The sequence below is a fragment of the Ipomoea triloba genome, chromosome 15 (assembly GCF_003576645.1).
Source record: "Ipomoea triloba cultivar NCNSP0323 chromosome 15, ASM357664v1".
NCBI classification, from domain to species: Eukaryota; Viridiplantae; Streptophyta; class Magnoliopsida; order Solanales; family Convolvulaceae; genus Ipomoea; species Ipomoea triloba.
Window position 1 is genome coordinate 9575493 of NC_044930.1, and position 11988 is coordinate 9587480.

The window sequence follows — 11988 nt, forward strand, 5'->3', positions numbered from 1 at the left end:
TAACGATTAGAAGATCGAAAAACAACTGTCTCTAGACTGGCGAGGAGAAGTGTCATCGGTTACGATGAGAAGATCGAAAAAGAACGGTCACTAGACAGGAAAAACCCGGAGAGGGTAAAGAGGAGGAGCATCCTAATTCAATCAGAAGATTAACAAAGAACGGTCCCTTGACCAAAAAAAAAAGCCCCGAAGAAGGTAAAAGAGAAGAAGCGTGATCAATCCGATCGAAAGATTAATAAAATATGGTCTCTAGATCGAGAAGCCCGAACACGGGACTTGCAAGGTGAAAAGTCCTTGGTCGAGTATACATCTATGTCATTTCCAGTTTGTTTAAGTCTTGAAATCAGCAAAGATAACATGATGTACTTCGCTTCATACATAACCATGGAGGAAGATTGTAAGCTATTAAAAGAACTGACCAAGTGCTATGTGTAGGGGTGGGCGTCGGTTCGGTTCGGGTGATACCCGAATTTTATTTCGGATATCCGAAAATTTCGGGTGATGTTTTTGACACCCGATATCCGAACCAAATTTAATTCGGATATGTTCGGTTCGGGTGAAATTATTTCGGGTTTATTTCAGGTTAGTTTGGATATACCCAAAATTTTATTTTTATCAATTTTAATTTTTTTTATGTTTTGATTATTTTATTATTTATATTTTTTTCATATACTATCAAACTAAAAATAAGACAAATAGTAATAATTAACCAATAAACTTTTTAAAATTAATATATTATTAATTATGAAATACATTGATAACTAAATATATAATATATATTATTATATTTATAATAAAATTTCGGTTAGTTCGGGTTTCGGGTCGGGTGTGGGTAAATTTTTTAACACCCGATATCCGAACCAAATTTATATTCGGATATACCAAAATTTAAAATATCCGAACCGATAACTATTTGGGTTCACCCAAAATTTAAAATTCGGTTCGGATTTCGGGTGTTAGTTCGGGTAATCCAAATTACGCCCACCCCTAGCTATGTGGACTGCTCATATTGCCGTGAGAATTCATTCCATTTGTACATAGCCCAAGTCTAAGGTTAATTTCTATTTTCACAATCGAATTCAAGAAACATCCTATTAATGTTCCTCTATTGAGGAGAATCGGTTGGGCCGGGTGTCCCAATTTTCCAATCTTCTTTTCTCCCTTTAACATGCTAGTGCAAATTCTTTGCATCATATATGTATGTATAAGTATTTATATGTACATACACACACAGTCACACACACACACACATATATATATATATAATCTATTGCATAGAATTACTCAGAATTATTTAAATCAAAATGATCATATAAGTCCATAGGGTCCTCACCTAAGTATAGGTCCTAATTTGATCCTTAATATCATGGTTGAAAAAATCGCTAGGCGCTCCCTAGCTAGGCGCTCGGGGAGCGCCTAGCGCCTAGGACACCTAGCCGGGGATTAATCGGCGCTAGGCGCCCGTGTATTTTTTTATTTTATTTTTTATTTTTAAAAAATTTGTTTAAGTATTTTTAATTTTTTAAGACTAATAATTATAAAGTATATAATACTTTAATAGTTAATACTAAAATATTAAATATTAACCTAAAAAATATCTAAAGTTTGTACAAGTTAGGATTATTTCGCTCAAAACGATGTTGTTTTGAGTGAAATAACCCATTAAAAAAAAAAAAAGAACAATAGTTAATCGACCGACTAGAAAGCCTAGTCGGTCTAGTCGACGCCTAGGCGGTCAGCGCCTAAGCGGCCTAGGCGGTCGCCTAGCCGGCCAGCCGCCTAGACCACCATTTAATGTGATACGCTAGGCGGTCGACCAGCGCCTAGCGCCTAGGCGGGGGTTAATCGGCGCCTAGGCGGGATTTTTGCAACACTGCTTAATATGTGTGTGTGTGTGTGTGTGTGTGTGTGTGTGTGTGTGTGTGTGTGTGTGTGTGACGAATTGACAGGCAAGTTAAGGAAATTAAAAGATGGAAAACAGTGTATAGCTAGCTAACTAGCTTAATTAATTGCTTGCTCGTGCAGAGCTCCACAGCAACATTATATTGTCAGGTCTGACAAGACGAATAACCGTCTCAACATCAACCGCGGAATCTTGACAAGTATATATATATGTGTTGTTCCAATAAACCAAATGGCATCAGGTTCCACAAACTCAGTGCGCCAAGGTGGAACTGGTCCATACTGGCTCTTCGGCTCTTCCTGATGACAATATAATCAACTGAACCAAGATTCCATTATCACCCAAGTCTAGCAACTCAGGTTGAGTTTCCGCTATGGCGGCCCCAGAATTTGGGTTCTGAAGTCGAAGTCAATCGGTGGAGGGGAATTAACTAAAGCTAGCTTGGCGAATCTGTGCTATAAACCAAAAAAAAATAAAAAAATAAAAAAAAAATAAAATAAAATAAAATAAAATGGAGAAAGCAAAAAACTTCAACACCTTGAAATCCAACCATTTCTTATCTATAAAAAGCATTACTTACGATTTCTTATCTATAAAAAGCAACCAAATGCCAAATAAACCTTGGCAACAAATACTCCTGTGTCAAAGGCTGCAGTGAGGTATGTATGCTTGATGCTTCGTTGATTTTTCAGTTTCATTCATGCTTTCAATCAAAGTTTCAAATTACAGACATATAATTTCTTATTTGTGAAGTTGCTCGCCCCTAATTATTGTGGCATGTCTTGAGTGAGTTCATGTGTATTTCAGATAGTTAAAATAATCACAACTATGATTCCATGTTAATTAACATTCAGAGGTCACTAATTAGGAAAGTCCATACTTTCTTGGCAAACTTAAGAGGTGGAAAACTATAATATATATACTTTGTACCTGTATGCATAGACGTATGCATTCAAGGTATAAATGTATATATATATATAATTCTTACACAAATATTTGCATGCAGTACATAACCTACGGAGATACATTTTTATTACAAAATCTACATACATGGTTTATGTAAGTATATTTTCTCATGTCAGATTAAATTATCACCATGTAACATCCAAGTAACTTTTCCTTAGAGTTTGGATATATATATATATATATATATTGGCTCATATGTGGCCTAAAGCTCTCATGCAGCCGTGTGGCTGCATTTTTGTCGTCGGATGGAAGTAATCTAACGGTGGTAATATAATTTTAGCGTTTAGGAAATTGCAATTCGCATATGTTTAGTGGAGGGTGTTATAGTAATTTTAGTATCTATATTACGTGAATTGAAATTGTGCATTTTAGTACATGGTGTAGTGCGTTTTAATACATGTTGTGGTGCGTTTTATTACGTATGTTGGTACATTTAACTGTGTTGTGGAATGGTGTGTTTTAATCCGTCCTCTAGTGCATTTTAATATACGTAAAATGGTGTGTAATTTAACACATGTTTTCTAATAAGTGTAATAGTGCATGTTTATAATCTGCGATGGAATTTTCAATAAGTGGAATTGTGCATTTTAACACACGTTGTGGTGCATTTTAATACTAGAATGGTGCATATTTTAGGCACATGTTTTCTAATATGTGTAATAGTGCATGTTTATAATCTGACATGAGGCACGTTGTGGTGCATTTTAATACGTAGAATGATGCGTTTTAATTATTACGTATGTTGATACATTTTAAGTGAATAGGTGCATTTGGTTATAGTGTGTAATGGTATGTTTAATATGTCTTCTGGTGCATTTTAATACGTAGAATGGTGTGTATTTTAACACATACATATTGAGCGTGGATTTGCTGACTTGCTGTAATCTAATGGCTGCAAAATAGTATATATATATATATATATATATATATATATATAGATTTTTATTCAAATGTGGCCGTGCTCTTAGGTGTGGCCGTGCGGTTTACACCACTCAATGTTAAGAAATGCACCACTCAATGTTACGGAATGTACCACTCAATAACATTGAGTGGTGTATTTCATATTTAAGAAATACACCACTGAGTGGTGTATTCCGTAACATTGAGTGGTGCATTTCTTAACATTGAGTGGTGTAAACCGCACGGCCACACCTAAGAGCACGGCCACACCTGAACATGACCCTATATATATATATATATATATATAATCAAGTGAGAACCATGCCCTAGATGAGAAACGTGTAGATAAATCCAAACCATTGATCTAATAGATCTAACGGTTGAAAATAAACAAAACTTCATAATATTTATAAAAATGACCCCGTTCATTTTTTACTTGATGTCCCATCCATCAGATCTTGCAGATCAATGATTTGGATTTGTCCACAAGTTCTCACCTGATTATGGATATATATATGGAAGGGTTCAGGTGCGAGTATAGCTTCCCGTGCGGTTGTGCGGTTAACTCAAAAAGGCGCACCTTAAGCGTGAAAATGACGCAACTTAAGTACACAAATCACACACCTTAAGCACATAAACAAAGCACCTTAAGAACACAAATCACGCACCTAAAGTTTTAAAATGGCTCTTCTTAAGTTTCAACAACTGACGCACCTTAAGCATACAAATCACGCACCTTAAGAAAAAAAAAAAAAACAACGCACCTTATGAAGNGCACCTTAAGAAAAAAAAAAAAAACAACGCACCTTATGAAGGAAAATCACGCACATAAAGCTTTAGGCCAACACACCTTAATTTTTAACAACTCACGCATCTTAAGTAGACAAACCACGCCCCTTAAGAAGGAAAGCCACACACCTAAAGCTTTAGATCAATGCACTTAAGTTTTCAACACCTGACGCACCTTAAGCCACACAGTACAAAAATCACTAACCTTAAGCACAAAAACCACGCACCTTAAATTTGACCTAGATGCAAAAAGACCAAATTGTCACCGTGTATTTTTTTAATCACTGTTAATCCTAGACGTTGATTTAGGCAAGATCAATGGCTCAGATTTAACCACACAGCCGCACCTGGGAATGACAATCGCACCTGAACATATATATATATATATATATATATATATATATATATATATATATATATATATATATATATATATATATATATATATATATATATATATATATATATATATATATANATATATATATATATATATATATATATATATATATATATATATATATATATATATATACATCCTTGGAGAACACATGAGATGAGTCTTAGTAATCAGAAAGTGATCTAAGATTGATCTTGAAAAGATCTGAGAAGAGTCAGACAAATGCTCTAAAAGAGGTTTGAGATGAAAGATTTTACACTGATAAAAGTCTAAGAGATGAAAAGTTAATTTCATTGATGTCCTATTTTCTTATGTTATTTGGAGTAAATACTAGAGGATATATCTTTAGATAAAATTCTCAGTTACACAACTTAACAAGGGAATTCTTCGCAGAGCAACCCGAGATTTTCGTATATCTTCTTATATCTCATAGGTCTTAATAAACTTATAGAAAAGTTATTACACACCTGAAGATTTCATATGATCCAGTTTTTATTTCCTTATTTTCATGTATTTTTTGTTGCATCTCAAAATATTATTGAATACAAGCACGCTTTCCAACAAGCTTAGTTTCATAGACATACTTGATGAGCAATGCCATGGCGTCTCATATTGGCGACAATCCACAGGAACAAACTTCAACAAATGAGAAGGTTTGTGCTCATTCTTTTACAAATGTTCGAGACCTTATGGTCAAGCAAATACTAACCTTTGATTTTATGTTCAAATGTCAGAGATTTGACCTCACTCTCTGAATTTTATAGTAAATTTTCAATATAATAAAATCATTTATCATTTGACGAGAAAATAAAACTTTTATTAATTGAGTATTGTGAATTGACTAATCTCACCCTACGTTACAAAAATAAAATTAAAAAAAATCATATATTATCATATTAGATGGTGAAAAAAAATATTGGTCATGTAGCTTGATCCATATTAAAATCATTAGTTTAGTTTGTATGTAGGAGTGGTAAACAAAAGCAATTATGTTTGCTAAGCACCTTGTGCTCAGTCACAAGATTGAACCTCATACTCAATTCAATCATCGACTATAATAGTTATTGATTCTAACAACTAAATTGGGTATATCGACAACATATATATATATATATGAACGGGTTTAGGCGTGGAATAGGTATCAGGTGCGGTTGTGCAGTTAGATCTGAGTCGTTGATCAAATCTAGATCAACGGCTCAAATCAATGAAAATTAAAATAAAAAAAAAACACGCGTCTGGAAGGAATAAGCATAAGTTAAAAATGGCGCACCTTAAGAGATAAAACACACGCACCTTAAGTATTAAAACAATGCACCTTAAGTGTTAAAATAATGGCGCATCATAAGTATTAACATAGCGCACCTTCAGTTTATAACAATGACGCACCTTAAGGGATAGAAACACACACTTTAAGGGTTAGACCAATGCACCTTAAGTATACAAACTACGCACCTTAAGCACACAAATAAATAAGCACTTTAAGAACACAAATCACGCACCTAATGTTTTTAAATGATGCACTTTAAGTACATAAACCACACACCTTAAACATTAAAATCACGCACCTTAAGTACACAAACCACGCACCTTAATTATACAAATCACACAGCTTAAGCACACAAACCACGCACCTTAAGCACAAAACCAGGCGGAAAATCACCAACCTTAAATTTGACATAGATGCAAAATTTAGGAACAAAATTCTATATATATATATACACTTTGAACTCTAATACTGACTACAATTCATCAACGTAACAGGAAGACATGGAGGGAGCAAACTGCGAACCATTAAGAATCGTTTCGGAAAAGCTTAAAAATGTAAAAAAATTATCTCCAGAAGCATGTATATTTAAAGTGCACGAGAGGCTGCGTAAAACAAACCCAGAGGCTTATACACCTTTGACAATATCCATCGGGCCTTACCATCATGGGAAGCCGGAGTTGAGGAAGATGGAAATGTTGAAGGAATTGTATACAGAGTCCCTTTTAAACGAAGCAGAAGGAGTGGGTGTGGAGGAGTGTTGGAAGAAATTAAAGGAGTTGGAAGGCAGAGCTGAGAGGTATTATGGTGATGAGATAGAAAAAGAAGTTAGTGGGGATGAATTCGTAAAGATGTTATTGCTTGATGGTTGCTTTATAGTGGAATTTGTTAGTAGATCATTTCTTCGAGTGCTTGGCGGAGGACAAGAATACAAGGATGATCCCATTTTCATGATTAAAGGGATGGTAGGTAATATTGTTCGTGACATGTTGCTCCTGGAAAACCAACTCCCCTTCTTTGTTCTGCAAGCACTCTATGACATGCTGATTAAACCTGTCAACCTAGAATTCTCAGAGATGGTGAAAATTGCATTTCGGAGTCAGATAACAAAGGGGATGAAAATTATCTCCCTACTCAATACTGAGCTCAACCCCCAAGAGATAAAGCATTTACTTCAGATAGTGCACATTCTCTGCCAACCCCAACCACAACAAAGTACAGAAGATCATGAGGTTGAATTATGCAGTATACGTACTGCAAGTGAGCTTCAAGAAGCTGGAGTTCACTTCAAAAAGGTTGGCAAGATTAGTAACACCTCTTCTGATGAAACCATAAGTCTATTTGATATAAAGTTCAATCACGGAGGCGTATTAGAGATCCCCTCTTTCGCTCTCTATGATTCAACAGAAACATTCTTAAGAAATCTCATTGCTTACGAGCAACATTCGCAGGATGTGTATCCCATGTATTTCACAGATTATGCCAAGTTCATGGATGATCTTATTAATACAGAGAAGGATGTCAACTTACTTCGTCTTAAAGATGTTTTTATAAATGGACTGGGAGATGACAAAGAAGTGACTTGTCTTTTTAATAACCTTTGCAAAGAGGTTACGTATCACAGTGGAGACTTCTATTACAGTGATGTGTACAAAGAATTGGATCGACATTGCAAAAAATCCTGGAATGCGGCGATGGCAAAACTAAGACGCGATTATTTTAACAGTCCATGGGCAGGGATTTCTACCTTTGCTGCTATACTGCTTCTTTCGCTCGCTATTGCACAGACTGTCCTATCTGCGCTTCAACTGCATAAGTAATTTCATCAATCCAATAAGCTATCTAGTGTGTTACGTTGTTAGAATTGAATGTTAGAATAGAATGTATGTATGTATATTTTCAAGTGGTTTATGCAATGAATTATTATTATTATATTGCACTCGCGTTGATAGCAATCAAAACTAAGACATGATTATTTTCACTTCACACTCCATAGATTATCACAACTAACCATGTAATTTTTCACATAATCTTATTATAATGATTGATGTGTATTATTTGTAGTTGTGTTTGTACTAGCAAAAGCAAGCAACTCTCCATCTTACTTTTCTAACCCTGGGCTCATTATCAAATAAGTTGAGAGGTGCAAGCATTATATTTAGCAATTCAAACAAATTCTTAATAATCACTTCATTCAAGGGAGCTATCAACTAGCTATTTTAGTTGTCAAACGACCCTTATAGTCTATCTGCATGTATGCATGAAAATACTTTGTTGCACCAGCAATTGTTATACTATGGAACAGTATTCACCTTGTATTGTAGACTCTGGTTATGTGTCTATAGTTAATGAATTATGTGCAATGGAACAGGATTCACCTAGAAAATACTTTGTTGAACCAGCAATTCTTATACTATGGAACATGATTCACCTTGTGTTGTGGACTCTGGTTATGTGTCTACAGTTAATGAATTATGTGCAATGGAATAGGATTCATCTAGAAAATACTTTGTTGAACCAGCAATTGTTATACTATGGAACAAGATTCACATTGTATTATGGACTCTGGTTATGTGTCTACAATTAATGAATTATGTGCTTGCAATTAACATATGTATCTCCAATTTACTTATAGGTACATAATCTATTAATTAAATGCGCATAATATGTATGTTAACTCGTATTATTTTGCATTAGAGTCAACAAAATAAAATGCACCCCTCATCGAGTCGTCGATATGATAATTTGCCTGTGAACCCGGGCCACCTAAAGGTTAATCTGAATCCCCATAGAACCATCAAAGCTTCAAAGGACAATAGAACCCCATAAAAAATGGGTTGGTATGCCAAACTCGCCAACCCACCAACCTACTTTTAATTTTAATATTTCAAAAATAAACTTATTTTTGAACCTTTAACCTCAACTTAAGTGGGTGGGAAGTTTGATTTTTTCAGGTTGATTTGGGTTTGGTTTTGAGAAAAATGAAATTATTCGGTTTTCATTTTTAGTTTAGTTCAATTTGAAAGAGTTTAGTTTCAACCTAGATCTGGTTTGATTCGGGTTCGATTTTGAAAAAATGAAATCATTGCCGTTTGGTGAAGGGTGAATGAGTCCATTTCACTCAACCATACTCTCCAAGTTACAATAAGTCAACGAACAATGCATATTTTAAATTTCTCAATTTAAAATAAGTCCAAACTAATAACAAAGAACAATTGTGAAATTTTTCCATGAGCACAAGTAGGTTCATGGTTGATAAGTGCAAAAGATGCCATCTTTACAAGGTCATTCTTGGATCATCTAGTGCACATTTGATGGCTTTTATGTTTGATTTGACCCTTAATTGCGTTAGAATGCTTGTTATTGCCATCGGACCCCGTTCCACGCTTTGTTAATTGTTTTGTAGGTAAAAAGATGTGCAAAAAGGTGGAAAATGGCTTTGATTTCGGGGAAGAACTCACAAGCGGAGTTGGAGTGCAAAATAGGCCTTGGACGCGCCCATGGACGCGCGTCCAAGGTGGCGTCCAAAGTTGAGCTCTCTGAAGTTTCAAAGCAGGATGCAGGTCTGCCTTGGACGCGCGTCCAAGGTGGCGTCCATCAGACTCCTCTCTGAAGTTTCAAGTCTGGACGCGATTAACCGCTTGGACGCGCCCATGGACGCGCGTCCAGCCTGGCGTCCATCGCGATTTTTACTCCCTATTTAAGATATTTTGGCGGAAAAGAAAGGGGATATCTCAATTCATCCACCATTCCACACCATAGACTTTCTCTCTCTAGGATTAGCCTAGAGAGATCTCTCCCAATTCACTCCACATTGCAATTCATAGGTTTAGATTAGGATTAGAGAAGAATTCCATTGTTGCAAGATTGTGATCAACATTCAAGTTCAATTTCGAGCTAAGTCTTCATTTTAATTTCTTGTCATTACTTTTGTATTTTGCTATTTCAATTCCAAGTATGATTAGTTAGTTCATTGTGGATTTGGATTGAGCAATTTTGTATGGATATTCTTGAGCTTTGAATTGATCAATTAGGTTTTGCAATTGCTTGATTATGAGTTTGATTGTGTGAGTGGTGATCTACTTTGACTCTTGTGTAGGAGTGATCAACCTATATGAGAGGTGTTTGGAGAAGGAGTCTCACCTACGAGAGTAGGGTTACTCCTTAGCCTAGCCTAGCACGTTTCCTTCCCGCCTTCGAGAGAAGGGGGATTGGAAGGCAAATAGCACACCATGTGTTCGATAATTTGCCTCACCTAGCCTAGTTGCCATGAGAATGGGACTATGGACTAGATGATAGGCCAATGACCACGAGAGTGGCGTTGGCATAGTTGCCTTGCCTCATTTTCATTATCTAAGTGTTGCTAGCCTAATATCTTAGGAAATCAAGGATACCTATATGAGTTGCAATATCCAAATCCTCTTTTCCAATTGATTGTTTCCATTGTTTGCTCCTTATTTTCATTATGTTTAATGCACATTTCTTACTATGTTTGGGTTAGCTTTTAAACACTAAACACTCTTGTGCTTAATCCCTTTACCGCTCAAATTCCCTCCTTGCCATCCTTTGAGAACGATACTCGGGAACTTCTTCCCGTTTTAACATCTACTTCTTTCCATCCACCGCGAAAACTACATTCATCAATGGTCATGGTTTAAACAGTGGCTCGCTACAAAACTTACAATGTCTCTCATTGATATCTGACTTATAGTACAACATACAGCTATTAACACAACAATCAATCTTTTTATGATCGAGCTCAAGCTTTGAATTGAAATCAACTTCTCTGAATCATAATACCTAAATGGTACTCAATTATCTGGACCCATTATATGCTTATTGTACTCAAATATTTGATCCATTACTAACTATGGAATGTTAAAAGTTGCCTTTATATTCATCATCTTCCGTGCATATGTCAACTTTGTTTACCTACCAGTCAATTCGAATTTACCGACCAACATGCGACTGTTTGGCGGAATTTCCATCCAACATTGTGTGTTGGACGGAATTTTTGTCCAATAGTCGCGTGTTGGACGGGAATTCCATCCAACTTTCCATCCATTTAGATTTAGCGACCGAAAGTTGGGATTTTTAGCATACTAACATTTGTGTTGGACGAAAATTGCGAGATTTCTAACCGTGAAAATTAGGTTTAGGGAATTATGAGATTGTGTGTGTGTGTGTATAGGATTGCAACCAATCGCAGCGCGCCACGAGTCCATATGTAGTTGTACCTAAGGTTATAACTAGGTGCATTTAGGTGCATGAATGTTAACAAGGTAAATTACTTGCATTTGTAAGTGAAAATAGGTGCACAAGTGCATGTAAAATGTATTGTAAAATGTGCATTGAGCATCAATACTAAGTACACCTAATGCTATAAATAGTTGCACCTAATGGTATAATTAGTTGCACCTAGGTGCACGAATGTTAATAAGGTAAATTACTTGCACTTGTAAGTGAAAATATGTGCACTTTCGTTATGTTTTTTAAATAGGATTTCCTCCGCTTAATGGATAACCATATGCTACCAATGGAGAATTTATTCTCATCTTCAATTGAGGTAATTGGATTTGCACCAATGGAAACCATAAACTTTATACACAATAGAGGGATATGATAGAGTTTAATAATGAGTGGAGTTCCTTCTTCCATTCTATCCCATTCACTCAGATACTGACCATTTATACTGGAAAAGTTCTTTTTTTTTTTCTTTTGTTATGTGCCAGCTGATAATCTAAACGAGTCGCACATACACCCTAG

General features: G+C 35.6%; 1 protein-coding gene across 1 annotated transcript; it reads left to right on the forward strand.

Annotated features, from left to right (window-relative positions):
* Positions 1-5529: 5529 nt before the first annotated feature.
* LOC116007670 (UPF0481 protein At3g47200-like) lies at positions 5530-8131 on the forward strand. The gene is made up of 2 exons (XM_031248408.1): positions 5530-5611; positions 6720-8131. The coding sequence occupies exons 1-2, from the start codon at positions 5546-5548 to the stop codon at positions 8040-8042; spliced, it is 1389 nt and encodes a 462-aa protein (XP_031104268.1). The 5' UTR covers positions 5530-5545; the 3' UTR covers positions 8043-8131.
* The last annotated feature ends 3857 nt before the right edge of the window (positions 8132-11988 follow it).

Coding starts and splice junctions, on each gene's coding strand:
- LOC116007670 (XM_031248408.1), top strand. CDS start 5,546: ATGAGCAATGCCATGGCGTCTCATATTGGCGACAATCCACAGGAACAA. Junction 5,612..6,719: donor AAACTTCAACAAATGAGAAG/GTTTGTGCTCAT, acceptor TCAACGTAACAG/GAAGACATGGAGGGAGCAAA.